The sequence below is a fragment of the Lynx rufus genome, unplaced genomic scaffold (genome assembly GCF_022079265.1).
Source record: "Lynx rufus isolate CCGP_SWC_20201006 ecotype Redwood Valley unplaced genomic scaffold, mLynRuf1.p SCAF_6, whole genome shotgun sequence".
NCBI classification, from domain to species: Eukaryota; Metazoa; Chordata; class Mammalia; order Carnivora; family Felidae; genus Lynx; species Lynx rufus.
Window position 1 is genome coordinate 100528492 of NW_025814878.1, and position 26273 is coordinate 100554764.

General features: G+C 39.8%; 1 protein-coding gene across 1 annotated transcript in view; it reads left to right on the plus strand.

Moving 5' to 3' along the window:
• Window positions 1-26273, plus strand: part of PTCHD4 (patched domain containing 4) — a 180068-nt gene that overhangs the window by 41690 nt on the left and 112105 nt on the right. The window contains exon 2 of the mRNA XM_047102519.1: window positions 14898-15378. Within this exon, the coding sequence (XP_046958475.1) occupies window positions 14898-15378 (481 nt within the window). The remainder of the gene's footprint in view (window positions 1-14897; window positions 15379-26273) is intronic.

Here is a 26273-nt window from a genome sequence, read left to right on the forward strand (position 1 = left end):
CGCAGTCTTGGCTGCACAGAGTGCCACAAAGCTGCAGGGTCTCTTTCTACAATGGAATTTGTCACATCTAGAAGCCCACCTGTTTGGTGCCTAGAATAAAAGCAGATGGCAGGCCTGACTAAATTCCTGAACCCAATGAACACTGGGATGCCCGCTGCGGAGGAGAGTAAATTTCATGAGCTCAGTTTCCCAGTAAATTTGCTCTGATATTGAATTGTTTTCCAAAATAGAAAAAGCCAATGTTTAGGGTCATATGGAGTATATTAAGGGGAAATCAAACCAACCATTTTAGGTTTCCCCTAAAAGTACCAGATGCAGAGGTGCTTGGGTGGCTCAGTCGATTAAGACTCTTGATTTTGGCTCAGGTCGTGATCTCACGGTTTGTGGGATTGAGCCCTGTGTCGGGCTCCACACTGACAACATGGACCCTGCTTGGGATTCTCGCTCTCTCCCTCTCTCTCTGCCCCTCCCCTACTCATTCTCTCTCTTTCTCTCTCTGTCTCTCTCTCTCTGTCTCTCTCTCTCAAAATAAATAAACTTAAAAAAATATTAAAAAAATACAAGATGCAGTCTGTCTCTGCGTTAAGCTGGGACCAAGCTCTAAGCCATATAGAGAGTGGACCTTCAGAACTAGAACAGATACTTAGGAACTTTTGTTCCTCCTTTTAGTTAAATATACCCTAATTAGGGAGCCCTGGAAACTTCCTGTACTTGTAGTATAGGCTAAGGGTAGATGGGATGTTTTTGCTGCCGAGGGCCATGCTGTTTTTATTTCATTTTTTTTTTAATTTTTTTTTTAACGTTTATTTATTTTTGAGACAGAGAGAGACAGAGCATGAACGGGGGAGGGTCAGAGAGAGAGGGAGACACCCAATCCGAAATAGGCTCCAGGCTCTGAGCAGTCAGCACAGAGCCCGACGCGGGGCTCGAACTCACGGACCGCGAGATCGTGACCTGAGCCGAAGTCGGACGCTTAACCCACTGAGCCACCCAGGCGCCCCTGTTTTTATTTCATTTTAATATCACTGAATCACTCAACCGTCATTTTGTAGTTAGATAATAACTCTTGTTAGAGCCTTTACAAAATAACAAATGGGGTGCCATCCCTCTTCAAATACCATCAAACTTATTTCTCATAATAATGCTTATGAGCTAGACAGCCCCTTTCACAACTAACAAAAGAGGCTCAGAGAATCTAAGTAACTTTCCAAAACTCACAGTGATCTTAAGTAGCCAGATCAGCACTCAACCCCAAGTTCTCCAAACTGTAAAACCAAACTGCTAATGCCAGACACGTGGCGTGTGATACCTCCGGAATATGTTGTAGGTCTGAAGAATGGGAAAGAGATCTCAGTTCATTTCTTAACACCTTGTAAGCATAGGGTTCGAGAGAATTCTCTATGCTGAAGTGTTATGCTTTGGAAAGAAAGGTAGTGATTTGCTGAAGAAAAAATATATAGATTGTCCAATTATGCGAAATGGGGCTGCTGAAACTTGGCACTATTTGGAAAATTCAGCATAAATTGAAACCAGCCGGAAACAGGAGCACAATTTTGATGAGAAGCATTGTCTCCAAACTTCATGATATAGAGCTAGGAGATATTAGAACTGACACGGCCAAGAGGGATGTTTATGTGTGGCTGGAAGAAGCAGCAATCATGTTTATGTAGTGGAGGCAATCAAACTCCCAGAGGCTAGAATGTGGGTTGACCCCTTAAAATTGGCCTAATTTTGAATGGTAAATTTACAGTGATGATTACTTTCATTATAATGAAACTGTCTGCCTTAGTATTTTCCCCTACTGCATAAAAACCCCTATTGCATAAAAAGTAACTCGATTGCCAAAACATTGTGGTATAATCCATCATATGCTTTTAGTCACTGTAATTGACTACCACCTAACTTATTAAGGTCACCATATGTCCCAAACCAAAAATAAGAATATGGTATCAAATAATGAATGTATTCATTGAAAAGCATCACATGAGTATAAAATGACACATGGGGGCACCTGGGTGGCTCAGTTGGTTAAGCTTCTGACTTCAGCTCAGGTCATGATCTCATGGCTTGTGAGTTCCAGCCCTGCACTGGACTCTGTGCTGACAGCTCTTAACCTGGAGCCTGCTTGGGATTCTGGGTCTTCCTCTCCCTCTGTCCCTCCCCCACTTGTGCTCTGTCTCTCTCTCAAAAATAAATAAACATTAAAAAAAATTTTAAATAAAAACACATATATTTGAATGTTGCATGACTTTGTCTGATTCAGATAATAAAATAACATGAAATTTTACCTTCCTTACTAAAGCTAAAGTCTATACAGTCATTATGCATAACTTAATGTGCTTCTGACTTATTTCCTCACTTAACTTACTTTAAGTGGGTTACTTCTTTCCTATATCAGGCAAGTATTTGTATGCAGATATTTTTATTTTTTAATATTAGCCTTAAGCAAAGACAACTAGAAAAGCAGTTCTTTTTCTTTCAGGCAACACAAGCAGAAAATTATTTTCGAAGTCTTCAAAGATTTTTGGATAATCTTTTGCAAAAAGCACACACTTTGCTTTTGGATTAATTTTTTACTCAGGTATCTTAAAAATGTACCTCCTAAAGGCGTCCAGATGCTCCTTTGACGGATATCCAAGAATATAGAGTTTAAAACAAAGATCAGCCCATGCACTTGAGAAAAATATGTCACATCAACCCAGAAAATGTTAACGCCCTTGCAAAGGTGAGCCATTACACCCTCATCTCCTATGCTGAGAGAAGGAATATTTAACTCCCACATGGAGCTGTGAGATAGGAGAGTACTTACTTTCTTAGCTTTATCAAAAGGCTTTCAATTATTTTAATATCTTTGAGGTTGGATACCTTGGTAGTAGTAAAGAACAATTTCATGGATCTCATTAGAATGTGTATCACACATGATACTTTCAAAGCATGTCTGTCCTTTGGGGATTAAAAAGGAAAGGTAATTTAGTGAAGATAAAATGGACTTAAGCAAGCATTGTATTCTTTATCTAGCGTTTTACTGACATAGTTCAATAATTATCCTTCACTGTGGCTTCTAGGTAGTTGTCTTTCAAATACAGGAAGGACAATGATGGGAGAGGGAGGGGGAGGAAAACTGAAAGAAAGGGTTCAGAGGGGAGGAGAGAGAGGGAAAAAAGCAGAAGAAGCAGGAGAAGTAGAAGAGAAAGGAAATGGAGCAAGGAAGAGGTGGGGAGGTTGTTCATATAAGACAATGAGAGATCAAGATCTGATTTATCTTCGGTAGACACCCAAGGGTGTTACTTCTGTTTTATCAAAGGACACAGCTAACCTCACCCACACAACTGCAAATAAAGGCTACTTTTTCCGTTTCACATTCTTTCACAATATGTCAATTCCTCTACCTTTCCTTGAAATACGTGCCCCAAATTGATTTCCTTTAGCTTGAGAAATGTTTCACTTCATTTTCTATCTTCTCTAAATCTGGAAGGCTAGTCAGAGCAATGCTAAAAGGCAACATGTATGAATCATCAGTAGAGGCCCCTTTGAATGAAAATTTTATACAATCTTGGAAAACAAAGAAAAATAGAAATTAGAAGAAATTAGAAAAATGGAGTTCATAAATGGCAGTGCTATCTCCACATTGCATAAATCAACAGCATATTTCCTGGAAGTTTTGACCAACCTCATAGTCTAGACCTCTGTGGTTACAATGGTCTATATATTTCAAGAAAGAAGGAAAGTTTCTGCTGAGAGTGATGTTTTATGTACAGCAAATCCTGTACATAATGGGTCAATTAATTTGGCTTCTGTTTTCAGATTAAAAAATGCATGGGAAGGAATGATACAAAGACAAAAATTAAAAAGAACCTCATGAGGGTCAGTTTGGAACTCAAGTTCAAAGGAAGAAAAGTGACATTAAGCCACCAAGGTTCTCATGATCTTTTCTTTGCCAAGAAAATCCCACAGCACCAGTGCAAGGTCAGATCAGCTAGAGAGTTTGAGTGTTAGCTGTTGTAGGGAGTATGGCCGGAGTCACAAAAGATGAGTCCTCAAACAAAGTGCAGTGAAGTGAAGGTCCTCATAGTCGAGTGGGAATGAGGCCCTGACTCCAGAATGAAGCTTCTTTTATTAGGATAATTGCTAAAGACTACGTGCATAAAGTCAGCTAAGCAAGTGTGTTATTCAATCTATGGTTTAGCTTTTCAAGGTTGAATTTTGAGTTAATTGGTTTCTATAACACTAGGAAGGGTCAGGTGTGAAGGAGGATCCAGCCCTGGACAATGTTAATGGCTCTAGGCGTTCCTTATGAGCCACGCATTGTTCAGCTGTGTAAACACGTCCTAAGGCCTTGCACCTTCTCCAGCCCTTCCCTTTGGAAGTCTTCTCCTTTGATCCTTCTCTCCTGCATCTCCAACAGTTAGCACTATACCCTACCCTAGAAGCCAGGAATCTGTTGTTATTTAACTGTAACTTTAAGTAGACCACTGTTGTTCATTATATTTCAGTGGGCAAAACCACAGTCCTTCAGGGAGAAGAATGAACCATCATAACGTAAGTTGACTTAGAAGCCACAAGACAGATTGCTTAAGACTTGAGCCCGGAAATAAAAGTGTCTTGCTTCTTGGCCCTCCCTCCTCTTCCACTGCTTGTCTAAGTGAAGTGTGATCAGAAATCAAACCTAATTTATCCTTCCCATTCCTAACTACCCTTTATACAGTTCCCTTAACATACTTATTTTTTATTATTTTTGTTGATGAGTCCATAGTTTTTCAAATATATATATATATATATATATATATATAATAGCCCAACTAACCAAGAAAGCAGATGTGATCTATAATTTCATACCAAATAAGAGCCAATGTTTAAGTTTTGATGATTTCCTTTGAATATTTTTACATGCATATTTATTTTTACATGGTTGAGATCATGCTGTATGTATATAATTTTGCAGCCCTCAGCAGTTATCTGCATTCCTCAGCAATGTCTTCTGAGTTCCAATTTTCTCTGCTGCTTTATTTTCTCGCCATCTTATAGGCTTTGTTTCTATAACAAAAGTACAAACTCTTCCAAGGAAGAGACTTTTTTCTTTCTGTGTATTTGTCCTTATCTTGTTTTCTATGCACACACTAGCAATTTGCCTTCCCAGACACTCAGTGCATATATTGTTTGAATTTGTGAGATTTATGGGAACCATTAGAAGTAAATCACCGTTAGCAACTCCTGCACCTCTAGGAAGGAAGGTTTTCTCCAAGAAGTTCTAGCACTCAGGAAGACATGGTTCTTTGGAAAAAAACCAGGTGTGGGGAAAACTTATTTTCCAGAATAGTGTGAATTCCATAAAATTTTTTTAAAAAATAGTGTTCGTACAATCAGGTAGGTCTTGGCTTAAATAAAGCTGTGAGGAAGGCAAGAAAACAATCCCATGCTCCCTTTCTAGTGTCTGTCTCCATCCCAAGGCACACCTAAGGCTGATTTTTCACACTGCTGTCAAAGAAAGCTTTTGAATAAAGCAAATCTCCATACTCACTACCAGTACTCATTTCTGCATCGCCCTCCCCACCCCCACTGTAAATTCCAGTCATTCTCCAAGTCCCTGGAACACAACATGCATAGTCTCCTTTCGAGGCCTTTGCATATGCTGTTCCCTCTGCCTGGAAGATCCTCCTTCCTCATGTCCACCCCATCTTCATCTGGACAATTGTTACTCACGCTTCAGGGCTCAGCTAAGATGCACCCCTTTTCAGAAAGTCTTCTTAGTCCCTGCTAGGCTAGACAATTGCTTTTCAGTGCTTCCTTAATACCTATATAGTTTTAAATGCCTTTCTGCTCATTTGTATCCCCCTCCCACTCCACCCCAAAGGCTTTCTGAAGAGAGGAACTGTCGCAGTTCATCATTCTAACCTCAACATCTGGCTGACACAGAGCGGGTGTTCACTGAATGTGTCTTCAATGAATGAATGACTCTACCCTTCTTGACTGTTTCCCTGCGTGTGTCATGTCCTTGAGCACACCAAGACTTCACCACACTGCTGCCCCAGGTAGTTACCTGCAATACCTCTGCCTTTGACCCTTCCTCTTTCCCATTTCTGTGAGGATCTTTGGAGCTCTACTCTGCCTCAGTAGGTTGTTATTCTGTAGGTTGTTCGTCTGATCAACTTTTCCACTCAGAGGTGCTAATGACTCAGATGTCACCCTCCTGATACAGCATGTGACTGTAAGCTAGAGTGTTTGGGGGAGAGAGTTTCCCCCAAAAGAAAGGCAAGAGTAGGACTTTCAATCCTTCTCCTGAAGGGGGCATTGCACTTGAGGCCTTTGTGCATTCCACAAACGTTCCCCTGTGAATGATGGCCAGCTTCCTTTATGGAGAATTGCATCAAAGCTAAATGTCTTTTGATATGGAACACTTGCCCATGAGTGGTTATGCTGATGCCTTTGTGAGAGACTCACTGAAAATAGTCCTATTGCTTTCAATTGAAATTTTTGGGATAGGGTCACTAAGATGAATTACAGAAAAAACAAAAAGTTCTTTGTTATATGCCTCACATTTAATGTACATGTTAACTCTACTTCCATACTTTTAAAATAAATTTGTGTACAGATTTTGCATCAGTAAAGGAGAAATTAAATGTATTTATCCAATTTTGTGATAAGTAAATAAATAACTGAAGACGGGGTACTCATGACATGGAGAGCTGAAGAGAAAATGAATTTTACTGAATAAGAAATCAATTCATCTAGGCTACTGAGAGATGATTTGCATCTAGGTAAAATCGGGCAAACTCTTGATCTTTTTCCACTGGAGAAGCATTCTCTCTGGAAATTACTCCAAGAGAGAAAAGCTACTGGGTCCAGATTTTAAAGAAGATAAAAAGCTTCTTGTTTCTATGGAAATGAACATGGGTCATCTTGTGTTTCTTCTTCCTTCTTATTTCTTTTTCCCTTAGGGTAGATTTTTCTAGCCTACTTCGGAGTGTCTAATGACTTCACCAGAGATGAATCATTAAATACAGAGCTAATGAAACCTTTAGAAATAATATAAGCCAAGCCTTTTATTTTTGAGATGGAGTTGCTATCCCGAGAAGTCATGCCCTGTCACCTTGCCATATAGTAGCAGAACTGGAACTTGGAGTCAGATACTTGGATTCTGGGCCCTGTGTTCTCTCATCACATTACAGATATTTGCTGGGAAATGTAGAATAATATTAGATGTCTCAGTGAATAAACAGCATCATTCAAACATTTAATGTATGACATATTAATAAGAATAATACCCAACACTTTCTGAGCACTATTCTAAATGCTTTATATGCATTAGCACACTTGATCCTCACAATGCCTTATGATTCTTATTTTTTTTTTTAATGTTTATTCAGTTTTGAGGGACAGAGAAAGAGTGTGAGCGGGGGAGGGTCAGAGAGCGAGGGGAGACACAGAATCCGAAGCAGGCTCCAGGCTCTGAGCTATCAGCACAGAGCCCGATGTGGGGCTCGAACCCATGAACCATGAGATCATGACCTGAGCTGAAGTCGGCCACCCAATGGACTGAGCCACACAGGTACCCCAACAATTCTTACTTTAACCAGTAACAAAACTGACATCCAGACAGCTCCACACCTTGTCCATGTTGACACTGGTTCTCTAAGCGAGACGGTTGGATTCTCGAGTCTGTACATAACTGCTGTATTATACTTCCTTTCATTCAAATGTATTCTTAAACTATTCAAACATAGGTGCAGCTGTGTTAGGAACATGCCTGACGGAGTCAGAAAGAGGAATAAGTGATTGGCTGTGCCACTTAGTAGAACCTTATTCCTTCCTCTTGCTACGAGCCTGTGTCCTCTTTGGTGAGTTGAGGCTACTCCAGCAAAGCACTTTCTCATAAAATGACCTAGGATAATGCAAAGAAAGTTCTTAAGTCATAAAACTGAGTCTGCCTCGTGTGTTAAAAAGTGATATGCTAGACTGTATTCTTAAACTTCTATTCCGGTAGGCTAAAGTTCATATTTCATTTCGACAATACAAACCTTATTTTTGTAACTTTGCTATTTGAAAAAAAAAAAAAATACACACGTGCACTACCCTAGCTTAGTAATATGACATAAGAAATTTAATTTGTTCTTTATTAGGGCATTTCAATGTTTTAAAGTCATTTTCAAAATAAGTTTTGATTCCTTTTTCTTTATTTTTTACTTTATTTTATTGTTGTTTATTTAAATCCAAGTTAGTTAACATATAGTGTAGTAATGGTTTCAGGAGTAGCATTTTGATTCTTTTTTCTTTAAATACCTTATAGGAACCTTCTTTCTCATTATTTGCTTGTTTCTACTAAATATGAAACTCTGGTGAGGAAATCCAAGATGGCTGAGGATTTCATTTAATGGCAGTTTATTCTACAATATTTGATATTGAGAATAAAACAAAGAGACATAAGTTCAGAAATAAATAGGAGGGAAATCTTATTTAAACAAGCAAGCAAACAAAACAACAACAAACCTTACCATTTTGTTAGAAATATCACTGCCTTGTTGAACATCCGACTCTTGGTTTCGGCTCAGGTCATGATCCTAGGGTCATGGGATTGAGACCCGTGTTCGGCTCCGCACTGAGTAGGAAGCCTGCTTGAATTTCTCTCTCTCCTTCTGCCCCTCCCCTGCTCTCTAAAATTAAAAATTAAAAAAGGGGGCGCCTGGGTGGCTCAGTCGGTTAAGCGTCTGACTTCGGCTCAGGTCATCATCTCGCGGTCCGTGGGTTCGAGCCCCACGTCGGGCTCTGTGCTGACAGCTCAGAGCCTGGAGCCTGTTTCAGATTCTGTGTCTCCCTCTTTCTCTGATCCTCCCCTGTTCATGCTCTCTCTCTCTCTGTCTCAAAAATAAATAAACGTTAAAAAAATTTTTTAATAAAAATTAAAATTAAAAAAGAAGAAATATCACTGTCTTCTATACATGGGAAGATTTTCTTTTCAGCAATACGAGACAACTGATAATCTAAAAGTTTCCAATATCCTTGCAGTGTCTACCTCATCAAAAATCAGTGAAATCTGAAATGCAATTGTCTTGGACAGAGGTCTGCAGCTAAATTATGTTGCAATCCCAGAAAGTATCTTGATGTCAACCTAGCACATACATTGAGCAGATATGACACTTATTCCCCTATAATTTCAAAGCATCACTGAGTAATTTTTTTCTCTGTAATTTTTTTTTCTTTCTTTGTGACATTAATGTCTCTTTCCTCTCCTATCTCTTGAAGAATTTATTCTTTGATCTTGTCTCTGAGAGTCTTAATTGTCTTTTCCACTGTAGAGCTTTGGATTGGGTGGTAATTTTTAAAAGCTACTCAGTAGTTACTGTAAACTGAATAAGACCTAAAGAATTCAAGATATGTTTTTTCTTCTTCTGACATTACTGCTCCTGGAGAGAGAATATGATGAGATGCTTTGTGGCTGTGAGGTAGCATCATGACCTGTAAATGCACTGATTCACCTTGGAACAATTTACCTACCACAGACTGCCTGGGCTGACTTTTTTTTTTTTTTTTTTTCCATGCTGCATCAAGAACCTGAAATACTGCAGGGACTTCCTAATGGAACTCTTTCCTTTAAAGTCACCCTTACTGCCTAAATCATCTCCCATGGTACAATGAGAAAGCACTCCAAAAAGTAAAGTGTGCGGTTCCCTGCTTAAAACTCACAGTGGTTTCTTACTGCAGAACAGTTAACTCCGGCTCCCTAACAAGGCTTTCCTGGCTCTTAAATTTAAAAGACCTTGCTTTGCTCTCTAGCCTCAGACCTCATCTTTTCCTTCAGTTCCTTGAACACTTTGGCTGTCCTTTGCCCCCAGACCTGCATGCAAATCCTTTTTTCAAGTACTCACTAAGTCCCCCTGCCAGTCGACTATCTTACTCTACATGTTTGGTGTGCAATGAAAATAGAGGAGGAAACATATTTTAGGGAAATGTTACAGTAGAGTAAGGGGATTGGAAAAAAAGGTAAAATTTATGGGTTTTTTTTTCCTGTACCAGCCTCCAATTTCTATATACACCTTTCTTCATCCGAGACCCTATTGTCCTCAGACACTTTGAGCTGTCTCTTGCTTTTCCTGTTCTTAAGAAAATAGTGTCTATAACAATAATGCGTGGGGGCACCTGGGTGGCTCAGTCAGTTGAGCATCTGACTTCAGCTCAGGTCACGATCTCATGGTTTGTGAGTTCGAGCCCCGCGTCAGGCTCTGCGCTGACAGCTCAGAGCCCGGAACCTGCTTCGGATTCTGTGTCTCCTTCTCTCTCTGCCCCTCCCCCACTCGTGATCTGTCTCTCTTCTTCTCTCAAAGATAAAAACAAACATTAAAAAAAAAACGTATGATTAGTTATATATACCTCAGGGTGAACTGAGTTAAATATTATGGGATGTTCATTATATACCAGGCTGTGTTCTAAACCCCGGGAAATTGTCAGTGAGCAAGATAAGAAAGGTGTCAGCTCTCAGCGAACACACATGCTAGTTGAAGGAACATTTGAATGGTTCAATAAGATCACTTCAGACAGAAATCCTTTGTAGGGAGAAGACAAAATAGGAGCATATCATAAAGTGAGGGCTGGGAAGGAAGTGTCTAGTTTAGAGCATGCGGTTCAAATGTTCTCTTTAAAGGTAAGACCTCCGTGAAGAAGTAGCCCTGGCTATAGAAGAGAAGAGGAAGGCATTCCAGGCAGAGGGCATGGCAGGTGCAAAGGCCATGTGGTGAAAGCTGGTGTGTTGAAGGAATAGGAAGCAAGACAGGAAAGCTGGAATAGAATTCATGGGGAGAAGACTGGTGGGGGACAAGGTCTGAGGCTCAGCCCGCGGTGGAACATGCAGAGCCTTGCAGACCTGGTAAGGAATTCTCATTTCTTCCCAGTGCAAGTGGAAGCAAGTAGAAGATTATAAGTGCATAAGTGGTGTCATCTCATTTAGAGTTGTGCACGTGGGCTCTGGCTTCGATGTGCAGAAACGGACGAGCAGAAGTGGGCACAGGACGAGCAGAAGTGGGCACAAGGATGTGGAGTTAGGAACTTCAGTTCATCCCCTGTTAGTGATGTCTGTTCAATTCAGTGAAACACTGAAACAGGAGAGCATTGAAAGTGATGTGTTACCATTATGTCATGTTTTTAAGGTTTATCTTCGGGCCGACAAATGTGACTTCTGTACTTAAAGGAATCTTAGAATTTGCGTAAGAGGTTTTGTTGGAAAAGGAGGAAGTTGAATCAACATGCGTGTAAGCGATTAAGCATCGGACTTTGGCTCAGGTCACGATCTCGCCGTCCGTGAGTTCAAGCCCCGAGTTGGGCTCTGTGCTGACAGCTCAGAGCCTGGAGCCTGCTTCAGATTCTGGGTCTCCCTCTCTCTCTGCCCCTCCCCCACTCACGCTTTATCTCTCTCTCTCTCTCTCTCTCTCTCTCTCTCTCTCAAAAATAAATAAACATTAAAAAAAAAAGAACAGTTAGTGGGGACTAGGAACCAAAGTGGCCTCCCTGAAGTCAGCCCCACAGGATTCTAGAAAGTTCTGGATTTGGAATCAGAAGAATTGCATTGGAACCCTGGGTTCATCACTTTGACTAACAGGTCTGCCTTCTCTGAGCCTCTACATTTGCTCACCTGTTAAACACAAATGTCCTACCTGGTGATTGGTAAGATTTTGTTATGCCATAAAAATAATTAATTCATGGCTTTATTACAATGATATCATTTCTGGCCTTCACATCTGACTTTATAGGTAGTATTTTCATAGGATAATAGAGCTGAAAATTATCTTCAACATTATGTAAACATTTACTCCTATATTCATATCTGCTCATTTAGAGATGAGAAAATGGAAACCTACAAGGGGAAATGAACCAGCCAAGGGTTTCTTAGCCAGTTAGCCTGAGACCTGTGCTGCAGGCCGGGTCACAGGACTTCTGATTAGGCGTTCTTGCCACTAACCCCCCCTGACTGCTTACAGGTCCAGGGAAGTTCTGCCCAGAGGATAATTACAATACATGTTTTATTCATTCTCTATTTCTCCTACCAATGAACTGTTAAAGTTGGGAAACTGGCAAACTCTTCCACCATCCCTTACAAAACAGTAGAATTTTGCCTTACAAAAATATGCTCAGTATAGTTCTCAGAAACATTGGGATGATTTCTCAAGATCATATAGGATGACTGGGCCAATGGCTTGTACAAACTGTGGACCTTTCAGCACAGCTTTCTGTTCAAGGACGTCTAAAGACCTTGTTTATTTTGTTCTGGTGCATGGACTAGAACAAATTAAGAGAGAGAAATTCATTCTATTAGTTACATCCATTTAAATATAATGGGATGAAAGCGTATCTCTTATGAGGTAATTTTTGTAAGAAATGGCAATTAGACAACTTCAAAAGGGGGGTGAGCAGTTAGCCAAACTCAATAAAGATCAGTTGTTTAAAAATCTGTAGACTTTTGACTTTTGTCCAGGCACATTATCAGTGCCCTCTTTGATCCACTATAATCTCCAAATGAGGCCTGAGGGACGCATAAATCTTTGTTCCGCTGTTAAAGATCCCTGAGAAATCTTTTTGATGACAAGAATGAGTAAAGACAGATGGAACTGCACATTCTTAAGTGAATAAATATAGCTTTTAAAATACTTTCTCTTTCAAATAATCAAAAGCACATGTCAACATCACAGGCAGGATTTCAAAGAAGTAGAAACCAGGGTGGAGCTAAAAATTATACCAAGCTTAAACCAAAAATAAACAAGCCTAATTGAGAGCAAGAATGGAAATTCTTTAAAGAGTGGAAACCATATTCCAGTCTCTCAGTGCTGGGACAAGATGCCCACTCCTTCTTTGAAGCTTTCCTACTGTTTCACTTGCAGCTCATCGGAGAAGCCCACAAGGTTTCAAAAAGAGAGAGTGGGGAAACTCCAGCTGGAATTTCAGGTTTTTCATATATATATACATATATATATGTATATGTATATATGTATATATATAAGAAAAAAGATGGAAAGTTTACAAAGATACAAAGATGCCTTGGAAAGGGGAGATTTTCCAAGCAAAGGAAGGAAAAAAAACCTCAAATCCAATTCTTATTTAGAAATAAATTGTTCATTTAGAGTTGGTCAGGTTGTATTAAGTAGAAAAATTGCTTTTACTTAACGTATAGGGGCAAATGGGTATGTGAAATGACTATGAAATTTCCTCCTCACAAATCTTAATGATACCACTAACAACATTTGTACTTGCTGTAAATTTCTCAAACTTTTTTGTGCCTGCAACACACTTTCAAGTACGACAGTTACTTTAGTGCATGTTAAAAATACAAATAGGAACAAGTACCTCAGATATAGAGTCTGACTAAATGAGTCCATAATAACTGGTTACAGGTGTCTACTTGAGGGTAGAGTGCGTTGCAATTCTGTAATAACAACCACAGTTAGCAGACTGTTTGGGTTTGTTGCCCTTCTGCACTACCTTTCTAGAAAGAATTGTTTCCTGCTCTGCTTCTATGCTTGTATATCCTTGTGAGATAAATATCTTGCTTGATGTAGCAAATGCAGATTCTCCCCATGGCACTAAGTACCTTCGTGCCTGCATTTCATGTGGTACCTGCAGCACATTTTCAAAGCCATGTTCCGTCTTGCGACCTGCTATTGGGCTCAGTATTGCATCTGACCACCATTGCCACTGAAGTAAATGACAGTTGTGGCAAAAAGAAAATATTCAAATTGATTTAAATTTGGTGATGGCCATCAGGGATTTCTTTCTGAGTGTTAAGGCACACTGGTTGATAATTACTGCTCTGAATTAAATAACTGCATATCTGGGGTGCATCGTGGCTCAGTGGGTTAAGCATCTGACTCTTGATCTTGGCTCAGGTCTTGATCTCATGGTTCATGAGTTTGAGCCCCGTATCAGGCTCCACACAGACAGTGCTGAGCTTGCTTGGGATCCTGTCTATCTCCCTCTTTCTCTGCCCCCATCTCAAAACAAATAAATAAACTTAAAATAATAAGTAAATAAACAACTCAGTATCTACCTTACTTGTACCTTAAAGAGGAGTGATCACTTCTCTCATAAATATCCTAGTCCTATGACCTTGTCTGCTCTACTTCATGCGAAATTCTAAAATCACAATGACTTTTGACAAGCCCACCTGAAATCTTATCAGTTTCATTGGGGGGGGCAGGGGGTGGTTGTCCACTGTGTTCTATGGGGAAAAGGTCAACCTATGACTGAGGCAGGTGTTTGGAGGGAACATCATGATGAGTGAGCAGGCGCTCACCTCATATTTAGGAAACATTTCAACACTCTTGTGTTAATTGTAAAAACAAAACAAATAGTATCTTCTATCTGGTGTGCAGTCCACCGTTGCACCCCCAGGGCCCCCAGAGTATAGATGTTTGTAATGTTCATGTGTGTTTGTGTGTGTTGGTGTAGGTGTGTGTGTTAACCCTGAAAAGCTTAGTGTATATTTACTAAATGGATTATTCTTCCAATTTTTGAAATGTTAACTCATGCCATGCTTCATGAAACTGAAGCTGAAAACTTTTGGCTGAAACTGAATCGTGAGACTTGATCCTGCATAAAGGAGTTGTAATAGACTGCTACAGACAGAAATGATGGGAATGGGGGTAGGGACGGGATGGATCATTTCCCTATGCATGTGGCGAGTCTTGCATAGCTTCGTAATTCTCTTTGCATCCTTCTAATCCTGATCATCTTGCATGGGATCCCATGACACTCCAAAAAGTTAAATATAAAATCCTCACATGCCACTCCGCCCACATCAGCTCCACGATTGCAAGAGCCATCCTCTGCCTTCATTGTGTTCCTTCACTTAGAGTAACAATCTGTTGTCTGGAATGTGCATCCCTCTGGTAACTGTAGTCTCTCCTTTTTCTGTTTTCAAGGATGGGAGGAACAGTTTTATTGGACACCAACTGGGCGGGGTAGTGGAAGTGCCAAACAGCAAGGACCAGCGGGTCAAGTCAGCCAGAGCCATTCAAATCACCTACTACCTCCAGACCTATGGTTCTGCCACCCAAGACCTCATAGGGGAGAAGTGGGAGAATGAGTTCTGTAAGCTTATGAGGAAGCTCCAGGAGGAGCACCAGGACTTCCAGCTCTACTCTTTAGCATCCTTTAGCCTCTGGAGAGACTTTCATAAGACCAGCATCCTGGCCAGGAGCAAGGTCCTGGTGAGCCTTGTGCTGATCCTGACCACAGCCACCCTCTCCAGCTCCATGAAGGACTGTTTGCGCAGCAAGCCCTTCCTGGGCCTCCTGGGGGTGCTCACGGTGTGCATCTCCATCATCACGGCAGCAGGGATCTTCTTCATCACCGATGGAAAGTACAACTCCACCCTGCTTGGAATCCCATTCTTCGCCATGGGTAACTATCCATCCTTGTGGTAATCGGATTCTTACCGATATGGGGCAAGGTAGTATATTTCTTGAATTCTCAGGCAGAAATCCGTTTTGATTTTGCACTGATGCGTCTGTGTGATTATGTAAAATCTTACTTGGGGTGGTGTCCGTTTCACCTTACTGGGCCTTTTGGAAATTTTAGGCTGACCAAGTCATCTTCCCATTTACGTTGGGGAATTGAGTGCTGTCAGGTATTTTTAAATTATACAATATTGGAATTCTCTACTCTGCTTCTTCAAAAATGATAGGCCAGGGATAATGGAGTACGGAGCTAAGGAAACCCAACACTTAGTCTGAACAAACTTTCGTGGTTCGTATTCATGGGCCTCTTCAGGTTGATGATGGTGAAGAGTGAATAGCGTAGGGTGAAAATTCAAAGAACTACTGACATGTTCTAATCTGAAAAACTCCTTCATTAATCTTGGCTTATTAATTCATTTCAAAAATGTTCCAGAAATTATACTCATTTACTTACCTCCATATTAGCTAAACCTTCCTGCTGCTGCTTAAATGTGTCTCCCCCAATTTCTTACATCTCTGGTAAAAATAATTAATGAGCATCTTCACTCAAGATTATTCCTTCTTATAACTTTTCTCCTAGGCATACATAAATGTCTAGAAAATGCTTTATGAGTGTGTGTGGGGGATGTGTGTGTGTGTGTGTGCGCGTGTGGGTGTGTGCGTGTGTGTGTATGTTCTCACAAAAAAGAAGATCAAGTCTGGGAAGAAATGTGAGTGATGGCTCAGCAACGAGACTGATGGAATGCATCAGAAAAGCCATGATAATGGTGATATCCGTGGTACTACGAAAGAGTTCTGTCAGATATGATATAATTCCCCACATGCAGTGATTTGGAGGTTGAGCTGTAATAATGGCCTCTACGAGGTGAACTGACATGAACAGGAGCGTCTTGAGCTGTAAAGTAAATGTTAAAATCAGCTATGAATTACAATTTTATTACTAAATAAAAAACCCCACAGGTATGTGGCCAAAAAGTCTTCCAGGTAATCCAGACCCTTTTTGTTTTCACTTTAACAAACATTTCTGAGAATACCGCAAAACAGGTTTATAGTGTAGGTACTGGGGTCAAACTTCTTTATCTGGAAACCCAAGTTCATTGTGACCCCTAGTAAGTCAGTTCATCTCAGTAAGCCTCAGGTTACTCTTATATAAAATAAGGGTAATAATCGTATCACTTTCAAATAATTGTTGTTTGAATGGAGTAGAATACACCTAAAGCTTAGAGCAATACAGCAAATGCTTTGTAAATGTTATCAAGCTTTAAGTGAGCTAGATTCAATGATCAATAGGAAACAGCCCTTAGATTCAAGAAACTGAAAGTCATCCTGGATTTTGCATATCGTCTTTAAATGCATGTTCATCTTGTTAACAAAAGTTTTTTTTTTCTTTTTCCCAAAGAACTATATTAAAATTTGTTTGTACCAGTGATAAAGGATGAGCCTAGATTTGAACCATTTAATACTTGTTTTTTGAGCTCAGTCTCTTGACTTGAAATAACAATATAAAATTCATAAGGAACATTCAGCATGATTCACAAATGCAGCATGGCTCATTCAAAATGACAAATTAGATACCTAAAACTGTGGCAATCTAAGTAAGTAATGGAAAGATTTATCAGGAAAATTATATGTTATATAGAATTCTATATTCAATACAAATAAGGAGAAAAATTGTCTCCAGTGGTGTTGAATTGTAGTATCAATTCTACAAAATCAAAGTGGTGTTTTCATTCCTTAAGGAAATAATAACATGTAAAGCCATAGCACTGAAGCAAATGCCCAGACCCTGAAACACATACTTTTCACACTTTTTTTTCCTCTCTCAGTGTTCTTTAAGATCATAACTCAACTCTGGACAGTGTAGGTGCAGACTCTAAGAAGCCTGGTGAATGGTTACTCTTCAGGATTCATAGAATTCAGTCCTTAAAATGTTCTGAAATAAACTTTTTTGGTATGTTCTGAAAACATAACTACAATAAACCTACCAATAAATACTTATTTCAGATATCTTTTCCATCAAGAGGGAGCTTGTTGGTTGTGCTTTGTTCTGTTTGTAAAATTATCCATAATGATAAAGATACCAAGATCAAGAACTAGCAAAATGAAAGGAATATCCTACAGGGCCAGGAAATCTGGGCTTTCATTCTAGTTTTTCCACTAGCTTTGTATGTTTTATTTAACTTTGTCCCAGTTCTTCATATATTAAATGAAAGTTTTGGGCTTTTCAATCTCAAATTTTGAAGATCCTACAATATTATTCATTTCATTTTCTTTCTTTTTTAAAGTTATTTATTTATTTATTTAGAGAGAGAGAGAGAGAGAGAGTGAGCAGGGGAAGGACAGAGAAAGGGAGAGAGAGAGAATCCCAAGCAGACTCTGCACTGTCAGCACAGAGCCCAATGTGGGGCTTAAACTACCAACTGCAAGATCATGACCTGAGCCGAAATCAAGAGTCAGACACTCAACAGACTGAGCCACCCAGGCACCCCTATTTATTTCATTTTCTACTGAAGCTAGATCATTCCTTTAATCATTCCTTTCTAATGTCATGTAAGGTATGCGTTATCCTCCAACCTCTAATCTCCACTCTCCTTTGTTGACTTTTAGTGTGTGTGTGTGTGTGTATGCGTGCATGTGTGTGTGTGTGTGTGTGTGTGTGTGTGTGTACATATGAAAGAGAGAGAGAGAGAGAGGGAGAGAGGCTTTAGATAGAAAAACCACAACCTTGCATTCAGAGCACAACTCCATGAAGGTGATGAGGTGGAATGTGCTATTGAGCATCAGTAAGTTCAGTTTGGCAGATCTATATCTTCTAGGGGTACACATGGCATTGGTTGAAAATAGTCCTTTGATTGATCACATTGTATATGGTATCCAAACTGCATACTATGAAGTTAGTTGGGTGTAAGGCAAAGAAGCCCAACTCTTCTGGCAAACTTTTATTTCTATTCCTATCTTCCCACAAGGATTTATCTGAGGTAGTGAATATTCACTCCACTGTGCCTCAAGATTCAAACCTTTTGTGTTCATTAGAACTTATCCCTGAAGCTGAATATGTCACTTATGATGTTCTGCTCTTCAGCTATCTTGTTTCTGACCACGTATCTTCCTTCTAGACTGCACCTGCCTTGTTCTTTTTTCTGATCATTCATCCACTTAATATCCCTGGTGCCATTTAAGAGGCACATGTACTGTACTTTTATATCCTGCCATTTTTTTTGACAGAGAGAGCACGAGCAAGGGAGAGGGGCAGAGAGGAGAGAGAGAGAGAGAGAGAGAGAGAATATGAGAGAGAGAGAATCTTAAGCAGGATCCGTGTTCTACATGGAGCCCAACAGGGGGCTCGGTCCCATGACCCTGAGATCATGACTTGAGTCAAAATCAAGAGTCAGTCGCTCAACTGACTGAGCTAGAGCTACCCAAGCACCCCCATCCTGCATTTTTTAAACCTGTACCAATTTTTATATTTTGTCTGTAAGTAAATTCGTGTATCTCAAATTGTATGTTCCAGATTTAGGTTTATATAAAAGATGATCATGGGCATATATATGACCTCTGGAATGACCTATTATGACTAAAATGACCCTATTTAACTCCAGCTTAACATCTTTTCTCTATGCAAACATAAAGCAATAAGAATGTCACTAATTTAATTTATAACTCATTGTCAGCCTTTTTTTTTTTTTTTTTTACTTCATTTGCTTTGTGTGAATGTGTTTCCTCTTTCTGGAAGGAGAAATATGGGCTAATATTGCATACAGGTACCAACCTGGCTCCTTGCTGATCTTCTGTGGATAATTGCCAAAGACATTAGTAGCCTTGCTTCACTGTTATTTTTGCGATCTATCCTGAATTCGTTTTATACGCCAGGAGTCTTACTTTAGTCATTTGTGATTTTGACAAGAGCTGCTTTGTGGCAGTACTGAGACTAATTTAAAGTTCAATAGAGCTTAAAAAATAGGTAGTGAAGATAGTGAGTAAAGATGATGGACACATGTACCTGACTTGTTTTGTTCAGGGGAAGCCAGCATTTCCATCTACAAGACTTCATTCATCATCTAAAACTCCACGCTCAAAATTCCGTGTTCATGAGCTCCATGTCCATTTGTTTATTAATGGACTCAAATATCTATTGAGCACCTACTATGTTCCAGGTATTTTTGGATTCTAGAGTAAAAGACACTGAACAGAACTGATCAAGTTATTGCCTACATGGATCTTACATTGTTGGCCTGCAAAGGGGAGGCATCTGACAATAAACAAATAAGATAAGTGCTATAAAGTACAAAAATAAAGCAGGATAAGGGATAAAGAGCATAAGTGGTAAGAGAAAAGACTTTCTAAAAAAACAAAAAGAAAGAAATTGAAGTAGGGAGCTAAATGAAGTAAAGAAGTGTCCATGTGGCAACCTGAGAAGAGCGACTCTGACAAAGCCAATTATAAATGCAGTCTTTTAGATGGACTTCTCTTGGTAAAGTTGAGGAACAGCAAGAAAGGGAGTGTGGCTGGAGCAGAGTGGACAACTGTGTGAGTATTATGAGATGGAGTTAGGAAAATTGTAAAGAGCCAGATCATGTAGGGCACTGAGAATACTTTAGATGGAAAGCTATCTGAAGCATTTGAGACATTAGAGTATGACCTGACTTACGTTCTAAAGGCATCTTTGGCTACAGTGTGAAAATTAGTCTGCAGTGGATCAAGAATGGTTATAGGGAGACTGTGTAAGAGGTTATCACAAAAATTTATGGGATATAATGGTGGTGACTTGAAATACCATGAGAACAGAGACAGTGGTAAAAAGGGATTCTACTCAGGATGTATATTTGAAAATAGAATTGACAAGATTTGCTGCAGGATTGGATGTGGTATGTAAGAAAAAGAAGAGTCAAGGATGACCCCAATCTTTGAGGACTGAATAATTAATAGAAAGCATTCACTATTTATTGTCATAAGGAGATTATGGAAGGAATCAGTGGTAGAGGAAAACTTTAGGAATTTACTCTTCTATCTGGTAAGTTAGATATACCTATGAAGCATCCAAGTGGGAAAAATGTGGGCTAAGACAGTATGTAGATCAGGTTCAGAAGTAAAATCAGTAAGTTGGAGCTGGAAATATAAATTTTGGATTTATCATGGCATAGCTGATAATAAAAGCCATGAGATCTGACAAGATCAACTGGAAAGATAAATATAGATAGGAAATAGAAGTCTAAGCTCTGAGCCCTGAAGCTTTCCAATGCTTAGAGATTGGGAAAATGAAGATGATTTAGAAAAAATGACATTAAGAAGGATCAGGCAGTGAGATGGCAGGAGAATCAAAAGATAATAGTGTCCCAGCAGCCAAGTAAAGAAGGTGTTTCCTGAAAAAGCTAGACATCAACTGTTTCAAAAGCTGCTAAGAAGTTGTGTCCAATGAGAACTGAGACTTGGTCATTTGACTTAGCAACTTGAAGGTCAGTGGTGACTTTGACAAGAATTGCTTTGGAGGCGTGCTGCGAGTAACAAAGAGGTTGAGTAGAGCTTGGAGCATAAGAAGCGAAGACAGTGAGTAATGATAATTTTTCCAAGGAGTGTTACATCACAGAGAAACAATGATTGTACGCTAATTGGGATGCGCAGTACAGAAAGCTTCATAGTAAAGCAAAGATAGGAAGAAATTGCAGAAGCAATGTCATTGAGTAGGAGAGATGGGCCTGGATTCAGAACACAATTAGAGTCATGGGCTTTATATAAGAGCACAGACAGCTCATCTCCGGTTAAGAAAAGAGAAAGCAAAATATACGGACAGATCCAGATAGATTGGTACATGTGGGGGTGGGAGTGTGTGGAAATTCTCTTCTGTGGCTTCAACTTTGTCAGTAAAATATGAAGCAAGTTATCAGCTGAGAATAAATTTGGGAGAGGAGGTGTTGATTTGAGGAAAGTGAAGAGATTTTGAAAGAGTGGCTTTGGAAATTGGAGAATAAATTAAAGAAAAAAAGCTAGGTGAACAGCTAAGAAGCACAAGGAACCACTTGAAGTTCACGTTTATGGATTTAGAAAAGAAATCAATTGGCATTGTTGCTGAGTCAGTGCCCCACCTCCAGCCATATATAGCTGCTTGGGGGAGGGGTTGAGTAGGCAATGACATGAATTTAACTGGAAAAAACCTTACAGGGGAAAAAAAAAAGAAGGTTTATAGTGTATGCAGAAGAATGACTATAATGACAGATCATGAAAATTTTACTAGTTGGGGTCAGCTAAACCATGTTGCAATAACAAATAATGCCTTAAATCTAGTTGGATTAACACAACAAAGATTGACTTCTTGCTCATACTCAGGAAGCTTTCTTTGGGAACTCTTTCTCCAGCAGAAATTCAGGGGTCGAGGATGCCTCTGCCATGCAACATCTTGTCTTCTCAGACTCTGTGGTCCCAGCTGTGTACACAGAAAAGAGAATAGTTAGGGAAGCCACACCAACTTATAACTACCTTGCACGTGAATTGATAGTTATTTCTCATCATATTCTATTGGCCAGAACTAGACACATGGCCATAAGTTAGCTAAAGGAAGTACGGAAAATGTAGGAGAGTAAATGGATTATTTAATGAATTATTAACTGTCTGTCTCATATAAACTAAGTCAAACAAAAAGGGCAATGAGGATTTACTTCCCATTATCATCATAGCAAAAAAGTGATAGGGTCAAAATACTAGGATTTTCTGTGAGGTCAGAAAATTGTTTGAGGTTGGAGTCTATTCTGGTTATCGATTGCTGTATAACAAATACCACAAGACTTCGTAGTACAAAACAACCATTTTATTATGCTCATGGATTTTGTGGGTCAGTAATTTAGAAAGGGTACAGTGAGGTCAATTTCTCCCATCTCTACAATGTCTAGAGCCTCAGCTCAGGGTCACTTGAATGTCCAAGGGCTGGGACGGCTGGGGCTAAAACAACCACTTCTCAGATGCTTTCTTTGCTCACATGGCTGGTACCAAGTTTGGGATTTCTGAAGGAGCCCCTCAGCCTAGAATTTTGAAGATGGCCTCTAAATGTGTCCTCTCCAGCATGGTGTTCTCAAGGTAGTCAGGTTTTTAATCTGGTGACTCGGGCTCCAAGAAAAACGTATTGCAAGAGAGCAAGGCAAAACTGCAGGGCTGACCCGGTCACAGAAGTTGCATAGCATCCCATCAGCCATATCCTGTTGACTGCATGCCATTCACAAAAGCTAGCTCAGGTTCAAGAGGACGGCAGTGGGACTGTACCACTTCAGAGAGTGGCAGAGAGTTGAGAGAGAGGCGGAGTCACATTGCAGAAGAACAGGTGGAATGGGAGCGACCGTTCTGGCCATCTTTGGAAACAGAGATCTGCCACGCAATCATAATGGGAGTGAGCTGGAAAAGAAAGAGATGGATTCTAGAGATGCATGGTATCAAGGTCTTGAGAAGAGATTATTACTAATGAAAATGACCATGATTTGATCATTTTGAGCTGGGAGACAAATGTAGGATTGAAGACATTATGAGTTCAAAGGACCTGAGTATAGAAGGGATTTTCTCTGTGGAATCTGAAGTCATGAAAAATTATGACAAGAGTTGTGATGGCCACTGACACATTGAGTCCTATGTTAAATCTTTAGCAAATGAGAGAGACTGATCCTGAGGTTTGTAAATGAATAATAATTTTTTTTAGAAAAGGAATAATTTGCATACTACGTGGCCTACCTTCAAAAGAGTAAGTGTTTTTAAGGAAGATGAACAACATCTTTGACTTCCCATGCGGTAGAGGACAGCACCTATAAAACTTTCAGGTACAATAACACAAGAGGAATAGGAGAACAAAGAGGCCTCCAATGGAGAGAGCCAGGAAAGCAGTGTCCTCGGGGGATGGCCAGCTTTCATTAGAGCAAGAAGCTAAAGGTTATATTTGGGGAAGAGATTCTGGAGGTTGGGAATCTTCGTGATGACAGACTGAGTTCCAGAGGGCAGGGGGAAGGTGGGAAAGATGAGAAGATGGTCAGATAGGGGGTTATACAGAACTGTATAGGAATGGCAGTTCCTGGGAATCGTGGGCCTCTGTGATTGCTCTGTGAGGGGAAGGGTATGGCTCGATGGCCGTACCAATGGTCCCACTGGGCAAAGTCGTTCTGTTACATTGTAAGTCAGATCATATCACTCACCTGCTCAAAATCCTATACTAGCTTCCCATCTAAACCAAATTCAATGGATACAAACATTCAGTGATTTCCAAAGTCCCAACAAGACTGACATCTGTTGTCCCTCTGGCCTCAGGTTCAGCCTGTCTCTCTCTCTCTCTATACCTGGAAAGCTCTTCCTCAGATACCTGCAGACTTGTTTCCTTACCTCCTGCAGCTTTTAATGCAAATATCACCTTCTTAGTGGGGACTCCCCTGGCCACTCTATCCCAAACCACAAGCACCCTCACCTTCTGGTCTCCCTCTCTGCTTCAGTTTTCTTCTTAGAGTTCATCATTATCTACTATACAATACAATTTGCCTTTGGACTTGTTCATTTTCTATCTCCCAGCAATGGAATATAAGCCCCGAAAGAACGTAAATTTTCATTGTTCCATTCCCATTGTTTTCTAGTACTTCAAACTGTACTTGGCCTGGAATTGGCCTTAAAAATTAATGTGGAATTAATGAATGAATGGTCTCTCAGTGTTTCTCAAATGAGTTATGCTCTATTCGAGTCACTAGGTCAGTTTAACATATCATGATCCACATTTATGTTTCACTTAAGGAGAAGGAAAGAAAGTAGAAAGAAATAGGAAATAGCCGAAGGTATTGCACATAGTAAAGTATTATTGTATCAATACTTTAGTTTCAGTATAATACATATGTGTATAACAGATCCCAGTGGAAGATGTTTTTCATAATGTGGGCCCCGGTCAAAATTTTTAGAAAAACACTCTAGAAACTTTGTTGGGCTAATGTCTTAAACAGATCATGGTGATAAGTGAGGATTTATTGATGGGAGAACTCATCAGAAACATATGTAGCTGCTTCTCTTGGTTAGTTCTGCTGGAGGCAGGATCAGTACTTTGGAAGGGGAGGGTTTTGCCAGGCATTTAAGGTGTTACTTCCTGGGCACTGCTGTTTCCCTAGACCAGAAATAGCACAGTGTTTAGCACGTAATGGGCCCTCTAAGACTTGAGAGTTGGCTAAAGTTTTTTCATGATTATGTTATGGTTTTGGAAATATTTCTCAGTAAGTTGCTTTTGCCACAGGACCTGTTTTACATGGGATCATTAAGCCATCGAAAGCCTCCCCAAAGTAACTCATTGCTGGGAGAGACAGGGCCTATTATTATGACATCAAGAATGTTCAGTTGGAGCTCTTTCCCAGCCATATTATTGCAGCCACCCTGCTTTTGGTAAGAAACTGTTACTTCCTTTGGGAAAGGGTTGGCCGATGGCCTTGTTTATGGCTTGGGATCAGAAGATTTGGGAGTCCAGTTTAGTCCCACCTCTTATGGGCCTCCCCTGTTTTCTCTTTCATACCGTGAGGAAGTTGGACTGATTTGTCTTTAACATCCCTTCCACCTTTATTCTTTAATCAGTGAATCTTTTATTTGACACTTAGGCTATATGGCATGTTATTTTCTGGGTTTGGGGTTCACTGGGGGCTAGACTGGGTCTACTTGGCATCTTTTCTAATGTCTACTCCAAAGTGCCCATAGTAGGCATTTTGCAAACATTGACTTATCGATGACTCTTGTGGCCGTTAACATTCATAGAGGAAGAAAAGTCTGAACTCTTGGCTGTTTTTAGTTTGGGTATCTTAATGTCCCTATTTTTCTTCTGTTTTTCTTTAGTTCTGATTTTCTTATATTGATGTCTGTTCTTTTGTAGCTTTGAGATGGATTTTCTGAGACGTAAGTTTCTAATAAGTTAAAACATCGTCTCACTAGCTGGTTTTTGTAGACCTTTTAAAGGAGGCGGGAAGGGAACAGATTTTTGGCATAACAAGTAAGAAGTTGAATTTTATACCAAGCATTTCAGGTAGCATGTACTTTTTATTGTATAGCACTGTCCAACATTAGTAGTAATTATATCCTGACTCCTTAAGATTCTACATTTTCTTTGGAATCCACCTCCATATTGCACTTTTTACTGCAAACAAGCTTCCTCCAGTGATAGTTGGAGGTTTGGAATGAGGAAGAGTACTATTATATAACACAATTTTACTCAGGGTGAGAAGCATATGGACTCATTTTGGTGATACTGTTTATCTCAAGGGTAGCTGAAGCTAGTTTAGACATTTAAAATGGAAAGATTTGTAAATATACCTCATGCTGCTTAATCCACTCTGCTCTTGCTTTTTACCTCTTGAATCAGGTAGCAATCAGTCTTGAGTAATTAAACAGCTAGGGAATTGTGAAAGATAAATTTATTCAGCACATGGTAGAACTATTACTATGTCAGGTACTATCGCTTCTCCAGCATGGACTTCCAAAGCCTTCCTCAAATACATCTCTATCACAAGCAATCTGAACGATCCTCATTAACTGAAGTTGACTTAACTGTCATGACAAAACATTCCAAGAAAAAAATACCCCTAGTGCCCGAAAGCTGCGGTTACCAACCAGATTGGGATTTTCTGCAGTGCTGTATCAGGGTAAATGCTGCAATTTAACTCGAAACTTGAATGGTGGAAATGCATTAAGGCTTATGCCATTACTTTTCTGAGGAAAAACAAAGCCCTATCCAGGAAAAAAAAAAATCATTTAAAAACTGGACACTTACCTTCTAGATTCAATTCTTTCCCAAGCCAGTATTTTCATACCCAGGCATCTAACAAAAAAAGACAATTAGCAGAGAAGGATGAGATAATT